Genomic DNA, 21089 nt, shown 5'->3' with positions numbered 1-21089 from the left:
TCTTTCTTCTCCTTCCCTCTTATTTATAGTGCTCAGCTCAGGCGAGGGTTATCAATGCTCTCATGTTTGTGCAACAGAGGGTCCAGTAGGATTTTCTCTAAGTGGGAGGTTAGGTATGGGTGGCTTTGGGACTTGGTTCCCACCTTCGTCGGCAGCTCGGCAGAGTTAGGGCGCGCTTAGTGCTACGGAGGGTCCAATTAGGGGGATGGTAAGTGGGAGTCTAGGCCTGGGTGGCTTTGGGACTTGGTGCCCACATCAGGTTAGAGCGAGGTGGTGGCGCTTGGAGGGCCTTCTTTGAGCCGAACAAAGTTGATGCGCCGTTCAATGACACCCCCGAACGTGCTCGGTAAAAATTATGCCGATCATAACTTAGTAGTGAAGCTCGGCACCCCCGAGCTGTGATAGCAAGGGTTGGGCCTTAGGGCGAATGAGGATTGGGCCCAAAGACCGCGTGTTTTGGGGCGGAGACTTGGGGCTGAGTAGGCCCAACACTTCGGGCGCTGCACAACATTCTTATCCAAAAAAAAAAAAAAATATCAAATCACATTATTGCCACATTATCATGGAAGTTTTTTATAGGAGAATTCTTGTTATGGAATAAATTCTTTTAGGACCACATAGGTAGAGGTAAGTCGTAATGTAAAAGAAATAGCCTTATCATTTTGCGGTCCCAGGGAATGGATCCATCATCCATAATGAGTGCAACCACATTGCAGACTTGCTTTTGGTACTTTGTGTTGGAAAAATAGCATTGAGTGAATAAGAAATTGATGTTTTTTTATGTTCACTTGAAGATATTATTATTGTTATTAAAAGTGGTAAAAATCTTGAGTTGGAAAGGAAATAGATAATATATGAGTTTATATGCTCATGAGTTGGACATTGTGTTGAGCTTTTGGCATATGTGGACTGGGCCTACTTGTACAAATAATAATATTTTATTATTTTAATTTTTGAGTCAATTAGTCTGTGCACAGCAGTTATTACTGAAATAAAGTGTCTGTTCAGTAATGTATAATAATTCATAGTCCCTCATTCATGAAAATAACTTTTTAGAAAACTCTCCCAGTAAGAATATTTTGTGTTAAAGAGAGAGAAAGAGACATTAAATAGTTCGTAGAGCATGACCTTGGGTGCTTCGTTTTCGTGCTGTAGATCATTTTATCCTGGGAGACAAACGTCCATGAGTTTCAAAGCACCCCAATGATCGTGTGAGGGGCGAAATCTGCTTTAAGAAGATTGTATCAAATTCAAGACTTAATCTAAATCATTCATTCTTCACGCATTTGGTCTATGAGTTTTTAATTATTTGCATATTTCTTCTTTTATATATATATATTCAATATTTGTTTATTACTTTTGTCTATCACATCTATTTGCGTTGTTGCTCATTCTTAGATCTGTGTATTGTTCCTTTTGCTTTATCACAAAAGTAATCTGTTGAAATATATCCAACAATCTTAAAGTAGATTTTATATTTCTTAATTTATTTTTGTGATTACTGTTAAAGGAATTTTGTGATTTTATATATAACAGTTTTCTCCGAAGCAAGCCCATAGTGGGAATGGTATTGTTTTTCTCAGAAACTGTTTTACAATTTCTGGTTCTTGTTAGTAGACGTTGTGTGTGCCAACGTTAATCTGTGAATCTTCTACTCAGGGCTAAAGTTGAAAATCGTGATTATAATATAACCGTTTGACTGAGTCTGTTTCGCTGGTCGTTGTTTTGTTGGCTCATATGTATATAAGTATATTTGAATTTGTTATGAGGGTTTCACATAAATGGAACCCAGGACCGATTTCGAGAAGGCCATGTGAATTTTTTTTTTTTTTTTTTTTTCAGTGATGACCCAAGCAAAATAATTGTATCCATCGCTTGGGTTGATTGATATATATACATTTTTTTTTAGTTTAATTTTTATGGTTTACTAGATGTGGTTGTGCGACAATGCCTCTATGGGTATACTCTTCTTCTTTTTTGCTGAGATATGGGTATGTCTATTATTCATTAACTCTGTTGACTTTTGCATGATTTACGAATTGTGCTTATTTATTAATTTCATTCTGGATGCCATGGTTGGTTATTTGGTTTAATAGTTGAATTTTAGAATTCAACAGAGTTTAAAGAAACAGTTAATTATTAACTTGGCCAATGAGTTAAGTTCAAGATTGAACTTTGGCCCTTCAATTTTTCCACGGATCTTGCAGTTTCAATCTGTTTGATCTTTGGCCGATTGATATATGTATATTATTTGAAGATAAATAGTGCTAGTAACGCATCATCAAACATGACTTTAAGCTTGGAACTTCATGTTTAATAATTGATTGAGAATTATTTGGATTTGTGTAAATCTTATAATTCATTGTGTGAATATCCATAGTGATATACATGATGCTTGACAGTTTTTTAGTTCATAATAACTGAATATGCTGTGAATGTCAATCATGTGTCCTTGGCCTTTTATGTGCAATGGTGCCCGGGCTAGACGAATAAAGGAAATTGAGAATTTTATTGGAGACAAAATTATTTTGAATCCTTTTAAATGCTCTCAGGGTGTGGCTGCCATCTTATTTATTGGTTAGTTTTTTTCTATTTCATTAAGTGATCCACTAATTGATAATTAAAATAGCTTTTTGAGAGCACATATTAATATTTTCAAATGTGTGGATATAAGCCCAATATTTGATAGAGCCAAACTTGAAAAAAGAATGAGATGAATTGCACATTAATGGGGTTGTTATTATGGGGTTTCAATCTCAATTAGAGTATGTTTAGTTCACCCCTAGGCCAAATGCGTTATTTATTTATAAAGTTTAAGGAACAATTGTTTGTGTTGGAATGGAAGATACATGATTGTTGTATTTGAGCACATATAGCCTTATTTAATTACATACATGTATATATAATTTTTGAGCATGTGTGAACTTGATTGGATATTAACGTGTTTAATCCCAATATATGTTTTGTAATATTTCTTTGGATGAAATATATGTCACATGCCTAACTTGACATATTTGGGTTGTCTAAAATGTGGTATGCAAAACAGTTTGTTATGAGTGCTTATAAGTAAGTAAGGACGAGGTATTAGAGTTTCATTCATTATAAGAATGAAGTTGAGAAATAACTTAATGAATGTAATAAGTTTTTGATTATAGTAGAACTTGTGGGGGGAAGCTATTATTTCCACCAATTATTTGTTCACTGAGATAACTTAAAAGAAACCACTAAAACACCTTGTGAATTATGAAAAGAGTGATCGTCTTTCTATAAATTCTTTAAATGTGGGGGTGTTTGATGAAGGAGGTGGTTCCTATTACTAAAGGATAAAGAACCATTGATTGTGTTTTCATTGGTTATGGTCATAACAGTAGTGCATAGTGCTTTCTAATTTATGAATCTATTATTTTTATATGCATGACAATTAATTAGAATATATTTCAAGTGTTAAACTTTCTTAAAGAAAGTTTGAGTCTACGTTTAGTATATCTCATGATCAAGAGTTGATGGAAGAGGGCTTGAGCCTAAGCTTAGTGAAAGGACAAATGTCATAGTTGTTTGGTCCAAATTTTCTAATTTATATATTAGAAGATGAACTTAAAGCTTCAAAGAAGCAAAATCCTAAATTGCCTTCTTGGAAAAGAGATTGTTAATAGTGCAATAAATCCATCTTTGAAATCTATGCATAGTAATTGGTAGATCTACCACCTAAGAGTTTGAGATTTGATGGAATTATTGACTATTACAAGGAAAGACTTGTTGTAGAAGGCTATAAGAAAAGGAGGATATGAGTTTTCTTGATACACAATAAACCAAAGGGGTTTATGGTTCTTGTACAAGGAAACAAAGTGTGTAGGCTTGTTAAATCTTTGTATGGATTGAAGCAAGTTTCAATGCAATGACATGAAAAATTTGACAATGAGATAATGTCAAATGAGTTTAGATTTAATGTGACTAGTGTGTAATGTGAAATATATCACAAGGGGCTATATTGTTGTTGGATACACTCATGTAAGTGTTGTAGATGCATGTGATACAAGAAATGAAAATTTCTAATACATCTAATGGAATTTTCTTGTTTCAATCATGTGAGAAATGTGACGATAGTCTAGTGAGAACACCTTATGCAAAGAGCATATGCATTTTTGGGAAGTCAATAAATCTAAACAGACATGCATTGTTGGATACTTGTGCCTCCTATTTGTTTGGTAGGGCACAAAGTTATGGTAGGTTTCTACATATTTGTTGGAGACAATACCATGAGGCAGTTGCTCTCAAATGGAAGTATTTCTAGATTATAAAACGGATCCATAATCAATTGTTTATGTGGAGAGCAAATAAACTGCGTGTTCATTGAGGGGAATGGGGTTAAAGCCTATTACCTAAAAGTCTACGGGATGGCAACCCAACCTAACTGATTGGAGATCTCAAGATCTAGGTTCAAATGGACAACCGAATCATGGAGGCTATTTTTATCACTATGGAGATAACATCTCCCTCCCACTTCTATGATGAAACAGTGATGTCTGCAAGCGATGTTTAGGGTAAGCTTTGCTTTTAATAATTCTTATATCTTGAAATTTCAAGTGGGGTATTGCAGGATACTCTTAATAAGAGTCACCTATATGAGTGTGAAGTGGGCCGCTTCTATGAGAGTTTTTAATGCTGAATTCTCTAAAGCACTTCATGAATTTACCAGGATATGTTTAGGGCCGAAATGAACACAATTATAAGAACGAAATATGTTCGAAAAAGAGCTGTGTGAATTCTATTGTCTTGGTATACACAAATGGCTGAACAGTTCAAGACATCATGTTCACTGGTTAGCTAATATATCCGATAGTCTTTCACAAAGGAAAGTTCAAAGCCACAAGCTACTTCTCCCAATACAGTAACTTTTCTTCTACTTTCTCTGTGTCTGCATCCTCATTTGCATTGTGATTATCAATTTCTATTTATGTGAGGGATTGTTGGAAAAATAGCATGGAGTGAATAAGAAATTGATGTTTTCTATGTTCACTTGAAGATGTTATTATTGTTATTAAAAGTGGTAAAAATCCTGAGTCCCACATAGGAAAGGAAATAGATAATATATGAGTTTATATACTTATGAGTTGGACATTGGGTTGGACTTTTGGCATATGTGGACTGGGCCTACTTGTCCAAATAATAATATTTTATTATTTTAATTTTTAAGTCAGTTAGTCTGTGCACAGCAGTTATTACTGAAACAAAGTACTTGTTCAGTAACTTATAATAATTCATAGTCCCTCATTCATGAAAATAACTTTTCAGAAAACTCTCCTTGTAAGAATAATTTATGTATTCATTTTGTGTCAAAGAGAGAGACAAAGACATTTAGTAGTTCGCAGAGCACAACTTTGTGTGCTTCGTTTTCATACTGTAGATAATTTTATCCTAAGAGGCAAACGTCCAGGAGTCTCAAAGCACCACGATGATTGTGTGAGGGGTGAAATCTGCTTTAAGGAGATTGTGTCAAATACAAGACTTGATTTGAATTATTCATTCTTCACGCATTTGGTCTGTGAATTTTTAATTATTTGCAGATTTCTTCTTATATATATTCAATATTTGTTTATTGCTTTTGCCTATCACATCTATTTGTGTTATTGCTTATTCTTAGATTTGTGTATTGTTTATTTTGCTTTATCACAAAAGTAAATTGTTGAAATATATTCAACACTTTGTGCTCTCTGTTTGGCTGCACTTAAGAGACAATGAAAAAATGCGTGGCGAATAACCATCTTTATGTGTTTGTATGTAGAGAAAAAAGTTTGTGGAATATATTTCTCTTGTGTTTGGTTTGCTAATGATAGCATGGAACTTAAAAAAATTGTTAATAAATTAATAAACTCCAAATAATTAGCTTTTTGCCTAACAAAAATACAATCATACTGTTAACAAAAGAACAAAAAAATTAGGGATAATTACACTAAACCCACCTGTGGTTTGGGCAAAAATTACTTTGCCTACCCGTGGTTTGAAAAGTATCACTTAACCTACTTGAAGTAGGTTCCGTTTGTTTTCTGTAGCCCACCTCAATTAAAATCAGGGGTAAATAGGTATTTTTGCTCAAATTTTATGTCTCTCTCCTCTCAAAAAAAAAAAAAAAAGCACAAAAATGGAAGGGAAACAAGATCAAAAGGGAGGGACCAAAACAAAACCGAAATCCTTAATTTCAAGAACAGTAGAGTTGAGTCTTCAATTTCAAGAACCAGACCAAAAAAGAAAGGTTCAAAATTCTCAATCTTTTTCCGTTAATTTTCTCAGTAAACAAACACAAACCTTTTTTTGTTAGTGATAATAGTAATTAATTAAACGAATTTAAAAAAAAAAAAAAAAAAACCAACAACAACAACAACAACAACTGAGAAGAGTAAATTTGAGAGAGAGAGAGAGAGAGCCTGCGGCGAAGATCGGTGTGGTGAAGCTTCACTTCGATATCTTCGACAATATAGTTCTGCGGGGACTTAGACTTGGAGAGTTTTTGGCGAAGCCTGCAAGGCAATTTGGGCGAAGAAGAAGAAGAGGATGAAAATGACGTCGCACCACTGTCATCCAACAGAAAATCCATTACCATCACTCCTCCAACAGCCCCCACTTTCCCTTCTCTTCCTCCCTCAGGCGACGATGACGACGTAGATTTCTCCTCTCTTCGCCTTTGTAATGGTGGGTTTGTGGGTTTTAGTAAGGATCAATGTTAGAGGATTTCGGTTTTGTTGTGGGTCGGCTTTGGAGGTTTATGGGTTCTAGTTCTATGGGTTTTGTTTTGGATCACTAGTTCTGGGTTTGGTTTTGGCTTGAATCACTAGTTTTAGGTTTCGGTTTGAATCACTAGGGGTTTTGGTTTGAATCATTGATTCTGGGTTTATTGGTGGTAGATGGTTATAAAGTTCTGCGTTTGTGTACTGATGTCGATGCCGCTATTTTGTTGATGGGTTTGTGGCTTTTGTTGATGGTCCATGGTTAGTGGTCTATGGACGGTGGTTATGGGTTCGTGGATTTTATTGATGGTCAGTCATCGGTGATCGTTTGTCGTCGGTGATCATTTTTCACTGATAGAAAAGGAAGAGAAAGACTCAAGGAAAAGGATGAGTGAATAGAATATCACCATCGTTGGTTTCGATATTGTATTGTTTGGTTATTTGTGTAGGTTGGTCTAGGTTTTATTTATTTTTGGTATGTTCTTCATGTTCAAGATTTATGTGAATTGAGAGAGAGACCCATACCACTTTTTAATCTTGTTTTTCTTACATTTTTGTGCAATTTTTTGTTTTGGGAGGAGAGAGACATAAAATTTGAGCAAAAATACCTATTTACCCCCGATTTTAACAGAGGTGAGTTACGAAAAACAAACAGAACATACCTCAGGTAGGTTAAGTGATACTTTTCAAACCACGGGTAGGCAAAGTGATTTTCGCCCAAACCACATATGGGTTTAGTGTAATTATCCCAAAAAATTATATATAGTGAATAAGTCGATTGAAAAAAGCCCATCTATAGACAAAATTTTGACCGGTTCTTTATTGTTGGACACTCGGTGGTAGTTGCTAAATAATTGAGTTTTCTTAGACTCAAGTTCTTTTGAGGGAATTCAAACTTGAAACTTACAGTAACTAATAGGTGGCAACTATTAACCTAATTTCCAATTAACTCTATACTCTTTATCCAAAATGGCCATAAGTCTATAATATACCACTAAAAAACAAGAGACCAGAGAAACAGCAAACAGCAAAAGGAACATAGACACATGTTTAGCGATAGTACAATGATAGTGCTATTAGATTGTTGGTGAAATTCTTGACTCAAGAGGGACATTTTTACACAAGGCATTTAGGTCCTACTTAATAGAGCATAAAGGCCTCGCATCTCTCCCTTCTAGCAAGATAAAGTCAGGTGGAAGATAGATGTGCAGTGAGCAACTATCATTCAATAACATAGGTTTTGACTCTGCATTGAATTGGTGGTTTCTGGTTAGAACATACAAATTTTATTTTCACCTTATGACAATAAGTAATAACATGAAAATTCCCAAATTCCAAGGGGTTTGGTCTAGTAGTTGTTGGATATATTTCAACAATTTACTTTTGTGATAAAGCAAAAGGAACAATACACATATCTAAGAATAAGCAATTACACAAATAGATGTGATAGGCCAAAGCAATAAACAAATATTGAATATATATAAGAAGAAATCTGCAAATAATTAAAAACTCACAGATCAAATGCATGAAGAATGAATGATTCAGACCAAGTCTTGTGTTTGACACAATCTCTTTAAAGCAGATTTCGCCCTCACACAATCACTGTGGTGTTTTGAGACTCACAGACGTCTACTTCCTAGGATAAAATGATCTACAACACGAAAACGAAGCACACAAGGTCATGCTTTGCGAACTACTCAATGTCTCTTTCTCTCTTTGACACAAAATGAATGCACAAAATATTCTCACCATGAGAGTTTTTTTAGAAAAAAATGGTTTTTATGAATGAGAGACTATGAATTATTATACATTATTGAACATGCACTCTGTTTCAGTAATAACTACTGTGCAAAGACTAACAGACTCAAAAATTAAAATAATAATTATTATTATTTGGACAAGTAGGCCCAGTCCACATATGCCAAAGGCCCAACCCAATGTCCAGCTTATGAGCATATAAACTCATATATTATCTCTTTTCTTTCCTATGTGAAACTCAAGATTTTTACCACTTTTAATAACATTTAAGTGAACATAGAAAACATCAATTTCTTATTCACTCCATACTAGTTTTCCAATAGTAGTTTCCAGGCCTACTGAAATTCATAAGGTTCTAGGTTCAAAACTCCTTGCCAACATCTTAGGTCGCCCCTTCCACCCTATAATCACGTGGTGCTTGTTGAACAAAAGGACTATGTACACCCAAAAGAATAGTCTATACAGAGTTGATCATCCATCAGCTAAACAGAAAGTACAACTAATTTAATGTAATTACATTGTTGAGAACTCGTGCTGACGTAACTACCATGCATAAAAGCTGCTGCCTGGACAGAAATTGAACAAAGGTTTCAATAATCAAACACATGAAAACTTCATATTTTGAAGCATTGACACTACAAATAATTTAAAAACACTGATTTTGAAGCATAGAGATCATCCTGCATGTGAGAACCAAGATTTCTCTGATATTGCTTTGAGTCTTTTATCTGCAGGAATAGCTAGAGACTCGGAGATATTGGTTGTGATAGCGTGGGCAATCTGTTGCAACGGGAACCAGTATGTGCATGAGTCAGAAAAACGAAATGCTTGTCAGATATGGGACTTTGCCTCTGTGAAGTCGGTGGCTTGTTATCCTAATCCAAACCGTTTTGGAGTGGCTTGCAAGACTTGAATTCTATTTCAAGTAGGATTCTATTTCCTATTTCAAGTGCATCTATATTTCCTAATTGTAATAGACTAGGATTCATAGCAAGTCACATGTAAAACTATGATCACCTAGCCGACCTACCTTTGTATAAATAGGACATAGGTATTGCGGCAATTGTAGAGAAGCAGAAGAAAATAGAGAGAGTGCAATAGTGAGTTTTGGCTGCTTCATATTTATTGTGAGAGTTCTCTAGTTTAGCATAGGGTTAGGATTCATAGCAAGTCACATGTAAAACTATGATCACCTAGCCGACCTACCTTTGTATAAATAGGACATAGGTATTGCGGCAATTGAAGAGAAGCAGAAGAAAATAGAGAGAGTGCAATAGTGAGTTTTGGCTGCTTCATATTTATTGTGAGAGTTCTCTAGTTTAGCATAGGGTGCAAGGTTTTCTCTATTCCTTGTATTTGTGAGAGAGCTATTGGGTGTATTGGGGATTGGGTGTGTGTGAGAATATTGCTACACCAACTTGTATATCTCCATATTTGATTAGTGGAATTTCTTCGTCGTTGCCTGTGGATGTAGGCCAAAAGCCGAACCACGTAAATCCTTGGTGTTCTTCTGTTTGTGTGTGTTTGTTTATTTTAAGATTTTGGGTTTGCTTCATTCCTATTGTTTATTTCTTTGGAGATCTTTCTAGAGTCATAATATTTTCACAATCAATATTGAGGAGGCAGTGCTATCCGGAGGCACTTACCCCACAACAAGTTCCACCCTAACCCTCATATACTTCGCCTAATTTGATTGCCAAGATCTCTTATCTGCTTCAAGAAACTTGCCTATCCTATTCCCAATATCTCAACCCGTGTCTTCTATCATAAGCTCAAATAGGACACCCCAAACTTGAACCCAAAATGGTGAGTGAGAGAAGACAATATTTGTGGCTGTTAATCCTTTTCTCCGTCGGCATAACAATAGAAGATTATTATTAAAATTCCAGGGGCCATTCTTCTCCACCTATTCCATCTGGTATCTAGAGTTGAACTTGAATTGGAGGATATCATTCCCAACTTCCACGATCCTCAGATTTGATCCCATCTTCCACACTGATCGTAGAGTGCTCTTTAAGGCACGTTGGTTTTGCTGACGATCAGAGAGAACTTTTCCAAACAAGCTGAGATGACACTCTTCCAACCACTTAGCTCTACTAGAAGCTATTATTTGAATACCCTCTTCCTCTTCTTTGGTAAGCTGTAAGTTCTGCAGCCCATCCAAAATGGCTTGTTCCATCACTAGAGATTACAACTTGACCATATGCAGACAAAAACTCCTGAACAGTCAAAGCAAAAGCCCACAGTTACACCAACTATGGGAGAAAGACACTCCTACTTGAGAGAGACAACAACTCCCTTACACGAGAGAGAGACAAGCTCCTACAGGGGAGAGATATTTCACCACATGTTTTGAAAGTGTACGTATCTATGAATGCAATATTTTTAAATTTTATGCTCTATTGTTTCGTTATAAAGCATTTTATATAACAAAATGTTTTCATCTTTGCAGGTAAATAAAATGTTTACATTTTCAATGTTAATTTACTTACATTCATGAAAATGCTTTGAAAGAACTTTTATAGTATTTGATGCATCGTAAAATGAAAATATTTTACCATATCACAACCCAATTCACCGTAAAATGATTTTTTATTAATTATTTTAGAAAATGCAAAGTCTGTAAATACAAATAAATGCCAATAACTTGTATTACTCAGAAAATATATAAGTAATTACCCAATATATAAAAAAAATAAAAAAATAAAAAAATCTTAAGAATAGTCTTGATCAAAATCTAATACAAATGAGTGAAAATTTCAAAGTTACATTTTTCACCCCATTTTGATCCTTAATGCTTAAAAAATGATTCATGCTACCCTGTTTTGTTAGTAGAAATGTTACTAGGTTTTAAATTTATAAATTACATGAAAATGTAATAATTAATGAGTAGTAAGTGTAACTATTATTGAAGTGCCTAAGATCAAAGTGTGTACAAGTCAAAGTCACCGCGGATGTCTACAACTAAAATCTATTTACTTGTTAACATTTCAAAGTGACTTTAAAATTTAATAGGGCCGACGGTGCTTCTCAGACTCTAATGCATGGGCGGTGCTAGATGTATTTCAGCACTTTTTATTTTTAAAAAAAAATTATTATAATTTTTTTTTTTTACCTATTTAATCTATCATTAAAAAATTTTTGCACACAATAACTTAAATCTTGAACCTTGATCACATATGATTTAAATTTAACATGATAAAATACAATACATGTATCAAATTTTTTGTATTTCCCGATTATTAATTTATATAAGTTATATATATTTACAATATACATGCACATATTCACACAAATTACTTTATACAATAATAATAATAATGCACATATCAGACACATACACAACTAACAACACTCAATCTTTACTCTTAAATCATATTATTAAGATAGTCAAATAGAGAAGAGAGATGAGATGAGATTCATGAGAGAGATTCAGCATTTGATTAGTTAAGTAAACACTTAGTGTATTATTAATGTATGGATGCATATGGTTGTGTTATCAATTTCATACAGTGTAAGTGGGATGAGTTTTGTCATTTTAGTTTAAAATATTTTTATAAAAATGACAAATTAGATAGTGACAATTGCATAAAATAAAAATTATAAATCTAATAAAATAAATGGTCATATTTACCCATTGAAATAAATAATAACGATTGATAATGAATGATCATGTGATAATTTCAAAATATGAAATTCATAAAAAATATTATAACATTTATGTATTTATATATATATATATTATATATTTGGTCGATAACTAAATATATTTAAGTTTTTTTTAATTAAATTTTGTTTAATTTAAATTTTTAAATTCCCTCTAAAAAAAATTATGGAGCCATGGCATCTCAACACAATTTTCTAATGTTTCTTGAGGTCTGCTGCCAAGCGCATTGGTGTATGGATGGTGGGTTTTTTTCAGGGAGATTGTTGAAAGGTGTATGTAAAAAAGATAAATAAATTATGTATTGAGTGACTTGTTTTTTACCTTTTATAATTTTTAAGTATCACATGTTCTCCGTTGAGATAAAGTGGAAAAGAATAAAAAGTTAAAAAAAAAAAATTCGTGTGGTCCTAGTCTTACTTTTACGCTCTCAAATACTTTATATACTGTAAGTGATAATCACAAAACAAATAATAAAATCATTTTTAAAAGAAGGGGTATTTACTCACTGATACAAACAGTAGGGAGTAAGGAGTGTATTTACTGTAAGTTAGATTCTTTTGATTAGCATGATTGATGGGACAATGACTATTTTATAATGAAAGATGCTACGTTTATAACAATTTACAATATTTTATAATAATTAAGTGGTTAGTTGTTATTGGTTCAAATTTTAAAACTAACACTGAGATTACTTTTTTACCAACAATAACAACCTAATAAACTTCTACTTAAAATTTATTAGAAAAATATTATAAACATATTTATTTTNCTCGAACTAAACATATTGATGTTCGCTTTCACTTCGTTCGTGAAATTATTGATGAAGGAGATATTCTTCTTAAGAAGATTAAAACTGCAGATAATCCAGCTGACATGATGACTAAGCCAGTTCCTTTGCACAAGTTCAAGCATTGCTTGGACTTGACTAGCGTTTGCAGTTTGTGATAGCCCTTAGGGGCTTTGGTGGTGACGACGGAGAAGTTTTGTTTGTGTGGTTTGATTGGATTCAAGCCAAGGTGGAGATTTGTGAAGTCGGTGGCTTGTTATCCTAATCCAAACCGTTTTGGAGTGGCTTGCAAGACTTGAATTCTATTTCAAGTAGGATTCTATTTCCTATTTCAAGTGCATCTATATTTCCTAATTGTAATAGACTAGGATTCATAGCAAGTCACGTGTAAAACTATGATCACCTAGCCGACCTACCTTTGTATAAATAGGACATAGGTATTGCGGCAATTGTAGAGAAGCAGAAGAAAATAGAGAGAGTGCAATAGTGAGTTTTGGCTGCTTCATATTTATTGTGAGAGTTCTCTAGTTTAGCATAGGGTGCAAGGTTTTCTCTATTCCTTGTATTTGTGAGAGAGCTATTGGGTGTATTGGGGATTGGGTGTGTGTGAGAATATTGCTATACCAACTTGTATATCTCCATATTTGATTAGTGGAATTTCTTCGTCGTTGCCTGTGGATGTAGGCCAAAAGCCAAACCACGTAAATCCTTGGTGTTCTTCTGTTTGTGTGTGTTTGTTTATTTTAAGAGATTGGGTTTGCTTTATTCCTATTGTTTATTTCTTGGAGATCTTTCTAGAGTCATAATATTTTCACAATCAATATTGAGGAGGCAGTGCTATTCGGAGGCACTTTCCACAACAGCCTCAGCCTTTTGCAAGACTGTAAAGAAGCAGCCAAGTTTTTCCAACTTGGTCCTCCTCCTGCGAGTTAAGCTGGAAAAAGCCTCCAATGGGGTTTTATAAGATAAATGTTGATGGGGCAACATCAGAGAAAAGAAGAAAATCAAGTATAGGAGTGATCATAAGAGACTATTAACGGAAGTTTTCTCATAAAAAAAAAAAAAAAGATCATCCTGCACACGCCCCCCCCCCACCCCCCCCGGCGCTTTATGTTGTACTTCAGGTCTTTGTTATTAACGGAAGTTTTCTCATAAAAAAAAAAAGATCATCCTGCATGTGACATACACCTCTTCCTTTCTTTTTTATTGGAAAGTTACACACATCCAATCAATCTTGAACCCACAATCTCATCCTCCATGGTACTAGCAAGGGGAGCATAGATTCCGGTTACATGCACCTTAAATTCAACAAGTCAACCTCTCCATAATTCCTATTTTTACTTTGAAGATGATTTGGTCATCCAATGCAGGGATCACCTGACACATTATTATGACCCAATGGCGTGAACAAGCAACTACTAAACATGGTAAAACAATAAGCTTACTAGGTATGGCTACCCAATACCCATGCCTCACATAAATTTAGATGGAAAACATAGCAACCATACATGAATCTTACAAATTAATGTCATTAATTACCCAAAAAAACAATTCAAACCTACATTTGTTATATTGTTAAAATGGTAGTGAAGTATCAAATCACATTATTGCCACATTATTATGGAAGTTTTTTATAGGAGAATTCTTGTCATGGAATAAATTCTTTTAGGACCACATAGGCAGAGGTTAAGTCGTAATGTACAAGAAATAGCCTTATCATTTTGCGGTCCCAGGGAATGGATTCATAATAAGTGCAACCACATTGCAGACTTGCTTTTAGTACTTTGTGCTCTCTGTTTCACTGGCATTTAGGGCTGTAAACGAGCCAAACTTTGTCGAGTAGTATGTGTTTGAGTTTGGCTTGTCAATAAAAATCAAATGCTCAAGCTTGGCTTGAGCTTAAGACAAGCCTAAAAACAATGTTTGAACTTGAGCTTGTGAGAATGCCAAAAAGCTTGAGCTCGGCTTGGTTTGTCTTGATTAATTAGTCAAGCCAAGCTTGTGCTTAATACCAAGTTCAATCTCGAGTTCAAGTCAAGTTTTTTAGCTTAGGATCCAAAAAAATTGCATCATCGAATGCTTATATCACCAAAAATCAAGTAAACAAATATATATATATATATATAATATAGTCATTTTATCATGCTTCTAACACATGTGATTAGAATTTGTTCAAATTACAACTTTACATAATTAAATCCATCCATCATCATTTATTGTCTATAACTTGATTAATTGTTCAAAATACAATTTTTACATCCACATTTGTTATTCGTACAACTATAATCTTCATAAATCTAAATAAATTAACATTCCAAAACATATATATATATATATATATTTATATATGAATTAATAAGCTATAAATTAACATTCCAAAACATATGTATAATGTTATAATAATAAGTTTATTTAGTAAATATATATCAATCTATAAACGAGCTTAACCTCAACATGTTTTGTATCGAGCCCTATTGTTCATAAGCTTGTTTACAAACAATTTTTTTTTACTTGAACTCAGCTTATTTATCAAACAAGCCTAAAACTAAGGCTTAAGCTTGGATTATTTGTAAACAAACGAACATGAATGAGCTTTTTATCGAGTAAAACTCGAGTTGTTTATGAATGGCTTGGTTTGTTTACAGCAATGGCACTTGAGAGACACAAGGAAAAAAGGTGTGGCAAATAACTGGCTATTTATGTGTTTGTACGTAGAGAAGTTTGTGGAATATATTTTTCCTGTGTTTGGTTTGCAAATGATAGCATGGAACTTCAAAAAATTGTTAATAAATTAATAAACTCCAAATAATTAGCTTTTTGCTAACAAAAATACAACCATACTTTAAAAAAAAAAAAAAAAAAATTATACACAGTGAATAAGGTGATTGAAAAAAGCCCATCCATGGACAAAATTTAACTCGTTCTTTTTTGTTGGACACCAATTAGTAGTTGCTGAATTGAGTTTTCTTAGACTCAAGTTCTTTTGAGAAAATTCAAACTTGAAGCTTACACTAACCAATAGGTGGCAACTATTAACTAATTTCTAACCAATTCTACTCTACCCTCCCTCTATCGGTCTATCTAGAATGGCCATAGGTCAATAATATACCACCGGAAAATAGGAGACCATAGAAACAGCAAACAGCGAAAGGAACATAGACATATGTTTAGCCATAGTACAATGTTAGTGCTATTAGATTGTTGGTGAAATTCTTGACTCAAGAGGGACATTTTTTTTCACAAGGCATTTAGGTCCTACACAATAGAGCATATGGGCCTCGCATCTCTCCCTTCTAGCAAGATAAAATCAGGTGGAAGACAGATGTGCAACGAGCAACTATCATGCAGTAACATAGGTTTTGACTCTGCATTGAATTGGTGGTTTCTGGTTAGAACTTACAAAGTTTATTTTCACCTAATGACAGTAAGTAATAACATGAAAATTGCCAAATCCGAAGGGGTTTGGTCAATTAGTTTCCAAGACCTCATGAAATTCATAAGGTCCTAAGGTCAAAACTCCTTGCCAACATCTTCCACCCTATAGTTACGTGGTGCACCAACACCCAGAAGAATAGTCCATACAAAGTTGATCGTCTATCAGCTAAACAGAAAGTACAACTAATTTAATGTAATGACATTGTTGGTAACTCGTGCTGATGTTAACTACCATACATAAAAGCTGCTGCCTGGACAGAAATTGAACAAAGGTTTCAATAATCAAACACATGAAAACTCCATATTTTGAAGCATTGACACTACAAATAATCTAAAAACACTGATTTTGAAGCATAGAGATCATCCTCCATGTGACATACACCTCTTCCTTTCTTTTTTATTGGAAAGTGGCATATGCGTCCAATCAATCTTGAACCCACAACCTTACCCTCTACCTAGTACAAGCAAGGGAAGCAGAGATTCCAGTTACATGCACCTTAAATTCAACAAAAGTCAACCTCTCCATAATTCCTATTTTTACTTTGAAGATGATTTGGTCGTCCAATGCAGGGATCACCCGACACATTATTATAACCCAATGGCATGAACAAGCAACTACTAAACATGGTACAACAATAAGCTTACTAGGAATGGCTACCCAACAACCATGCCTCACATAAATTTAGATGGAAAACATAGCAACCATACATGAATCGAAAGGTAACTATGGTCACAATCATATCACATGTAGAACCTAGTTATCCATGATCTCACCAGTCACCATCCATGCCTTTCTTTTGGGATAAGGTGTTACCATTTGTGCTAGAGCTCATTGGCAAAACATGCACAGATATGCAGCAAATAACTTCAAAAACCTTCTCACAAATCAATATCATTTCTCATAAAGACGCCTAGCCAAGGATTTGATATTTCGCAATTAGATAGCTTAAGTACTATGATGAGAAATACATCTAAAAAAATTTAATCATTAAACTAAACAAACTAATTTCCCCAAGTAGATAGTAAAGAGTGCATACACCCAGCCTAGGCAGCCAAACCATTTGTGAAAAGCAAAAAATTTATGAAACAAAAATGACTGATTAAGGAGTAGACAATTGTCATTTCAAGTTTCAACCACAAGAGTTTGCCAGATCCCATACAACTAAAGAGTTCTGCATCACCTCAAAGTCTCAAAAATTACAGAAGAAATACTTTATTTTCACCAAGTTCAATTTTATAAAATGAAAACACCCAAGCCTAATCCAGAGTATCTAATCTCAACTTATAAACCTCAAACAGATGATTATTTACTAACATCATCCAAGAAGAAACAGTCCTTAGAAAAGAATCTTAGTTCAAAGACTATTGACTAACATCATCTACTCTAATCCAGTGCCATAATTCTTATTTTGTAGCATCAAAATTACACATTTGTAGAACTCATTTTCAAAACTATCTACCCAATAGCAACCCTTCCTTGTTTAGAGTATCAAACTAGTATATAGATAATTAGACTAAACATGAAGTAAGCAAATTACTAAAAACAGAAAAACCAAGCCCTATGACTAGATCCCTCCCTCACCAGCTTTTTAAACCCCTAATCAGTGACTTTTCTTTCAATCCAACACCAAACACCTGAGGTCGACAAACTAAATTATCAAACCACTATCACCATTCAGTTCAAGTTCAATCTATGACCATTCGCAATATATCATAAAATCAAGGCAAACCTCTTTGTAATAACTGAACACCTAACTATGAGCAAAGCATTATCCATAGCCATCTATCGCGTAACATAAAAAGCATAAATCAACTAATCCTTTTTTTCTTTCCATACTAATTAGATTAATCCTTATTACAAGAAGAGCTCAAAAACAACAACAAAGCTTAGGTATCAAAAAATTTGGGTCAGCTATGAATTTGCAACAGACTAGTTAGAGTCAGCCACGTGTAATTTTTTTCATCCAATTATCAATTCATTATTATCATTCAGTTAAATCTACCGCCATTCCCGCTTTACCCGCACTACATTATGCACTAACAATTCACAGATAGCACAAAATTAACACAAAACTCCTCCATTCACATTTTCAATAAATACAGCAAATGATTTCACTACGCAAACAACTTGAAATGGTTTTAGGATATCAAAATATGAAACAAACAACCATTAAAATAAAACAACTAATTCATCATAAATCAAAATTGCGCCAAATATGAAATCCATATCAAAATTTTAAATCCAGATTAATATCCCTAAAACGACAGAACAAGAAACAAAACGACATAAATAGTCCTAAAACGACATATAAAATAACCGATTTGAAGCTCGATAATTCTCTCTCTCCCTCTCTCTCTGTGTCTCTGTCTCTAACGGTAGGATTTCTGGAACCTAGCCCTAGCGCCACGACCACCGAACTTCTTAGGCTCACAGCGTCTCGGATCGGCGACAAGCAAAGTCCGATCATATCGAACCAGAATATCCTTGATCTCCTTCTTGCTTTGCTCGTCCACGTACTTCTGGTAGAAAGCGACGAGTGCCTTCGCGATGCTCTGGCGAATAGCGTAGATCTGAGAGGTGTGACCTCCGCCTTTGACGCGTATCCTCATGTCGACGCCGGCGAAACGGTGTCGTCCGAGAAGAAGGATCGGCTCGTAGGCTTTGAACCGTAGGATCTCGGGCTCCACCAGCTCGATCGGGCAACCGTTGATCTTAATCAAACCTCGGCCACGCTTGCAGTAGGTTACGGCCACCGCGGTTTTCTTGCGGCCGAAGCATTGTACGGACTCCACTGCTGGCGCCGCCATTGTTTGTGCTCTCTGTGTGGGCGTGTGTGTGAGAGAGTGGAGGCTAGGGTTTGGAGGAGAAGGGCAATATATGAGAGATTTGGGGTACTTTTAGGGTTTGGGTTCAGGGTTTTTGGAGGCTAGATGGACGGCTGTGATTGGTTGTGGAATTTGGTGATTGGGTGACTGGGATGCGCATCTATTTTCCGTGCTGTTGGAGTCATTTGATGACACGTGGTCTTAAAAGGGTGAGAAATTTGATGCCCACTATGCGCTATTAATCCATTATCTTCTTCTTTTTATTTATTTTTTATAAATAAATACATTATTAATTTATTATAAAAAATCTTTAAAAAGTGTGAATTATTTAGTATTTTTTTGGGAACATTTTTAGTATAAAAACATTAGTTTGTCGGCCATTCTTTGAGGCAATGGGATGGGCAGGGCGAAGGATGGATTGTTGTCCAAGCTCATTGTTGCCTTACTCGCATGTCGGTGCAAACTATCTTGCCTAATCTATATATTATGAGGCTCCGCTTGCATTTGTTATAATTTTTTAAGGGAAAAGTAAAAAAAAAAAGTAACTATTCTTTTTTATAATTTTTTATATTTTTCATAAAAGTGATATTATAACTTTTCTAAAATGGTTTATTAATAAATACACCAAGAATATTTGTTAATCGGACAATTTAAAAAAAAAAAATTCTAAAACGTGTTATAATAAAATAAATCATACTTGAAATTACAAATAGATAGATCATGATCACATCAAATCAAATGAATTTTTAACACTAACCGAATAATATAATTCAAAGTGTTTAATAAGATAGTATCATAACAGGGAAAAAAAATTTAGGGTTTGTTTGGTAGGAGGATTTTGTTTTTTGTTTTCAAAATAGTATGAAAGTAATTTTAAAAAAAATTTAAATTGAAACTAGTTTTCAGATAATAATTTTTACATTTTCTATCTTCATTTTCTCCCAATTTTTGATTATTTCACTTTTTCATCCTCCCTATTTTTTATCATCATTTTCTCCAAATTTCTATCCTCATTTTCAGATAATAATCTTAGGGCTAAGCACTAATTATCATTGTTGCCCATTTGCACCTTCCAAAATGGTAGCCACCGAACCTTTAAAAACCTATGAGCATTGCACATATTATAGGTCTGTTTGGGAATAGCTTATTTAGCTGAAATTGAAAATTTTTTGCTGAAAGTACTGTAAATAAAGTTAAAAGGTAGCTGAAATAGTACAGTGGAACCTATGAATAATACCAAAAAGTGTAATGAGGCTCATGAATAATAGCAAAAATAAGTTAAATAGTAAAAAAAAATCTGACTTTTTAATCTGGTGCCAAACACACACTATATAAGGTCTGTTTGAAATCTGCTTATTTTGCTGAAACTAAAAACTTTGTGCTAAAAGTACTATAGATAAAAGTAAAAGTTAGCTAAAATAGTACTGTAGAACCCATGAATAGTATCAAAAAGTACAGTAAGACTTATGAATAGTAGCAAAAATAAGCTGAATAGTAAAATAAGTTGGCAAAAATAATTTTTGCCAAACACACACTATGGCTCTGTTTATTTTGCGCATCCACGTCCAGATTATTTGCATTTTCAGCTACTTTTTTTTTTTTTTTTTTTTAACCGATGCCTATTGGGACATGAATAGTGCAATCAGGCATATGAACAATACTTTCAAGCATGAACAGTAATTTATTATTATTTTTATTGTTTTTAGTTTTTAACAAAATAAGCGGTATCCAAACGCACACTATATGTTTTTTTTAGTTGAAATTCAATGTTGTTACTTAAAGTTTACTCACTTGACTCTTATTAAAGACAAAAAGAACTCATTTTTAGTGTTTTTGATCATCAAAGTTTCAAAGCACTGGTTTATGTGTGCGTTTGGATACTGTTTATTTTGCT

General features: G+C 34.1%; 1 protein-coding gene across 1 annotated transcript; it reads right to left on the bottom strand.

Annotated features, from left to right (window-relative positions):
• Positions 1 to 18539: 18539 nt before the first annotated feature.
• LOC112039529 (small ribosomal subunit protein uS9) lies at positions 18540 to 19261 on the bottom strand. Its single transcript, XM_024072399.2, has one exon. The coding sequence runs from the start codon at positions 19175 to 19177 to the stop codon at positions 18740 to 18742; it is 438 nt and encodes a 145-aa protein (XP_023928167.1). The 5' UTR covers positions 19178 to 19261; the 3' UTR covers positions 18540 to 18739.
• Between the last annotated feature and the right edge of the window lie 1828 nt (positions 19262 to 21089).

This window comes from Quercus suber, unplaced genomic scaffold, assembly GCF_002906115.3.
Source record: "Quercus suber isolate HL8 unplaced genomic scaffold, Cork oak 2.0 scaffold_7, whole genome shotgun sequence".
Classification (NCBI taxonomy): domain Eukaryota; kingdom Viridiplantae; phylum Streptophyta; class Magnoliopsida; order Fagales; family Fagaceae; genus Quercus; species Quercus suber.
The sequence above is the reverse complement of the archived record's forward strand: the minus strand, read 5'-3'. Positions and strand labels throughout refer to the sequence as shown.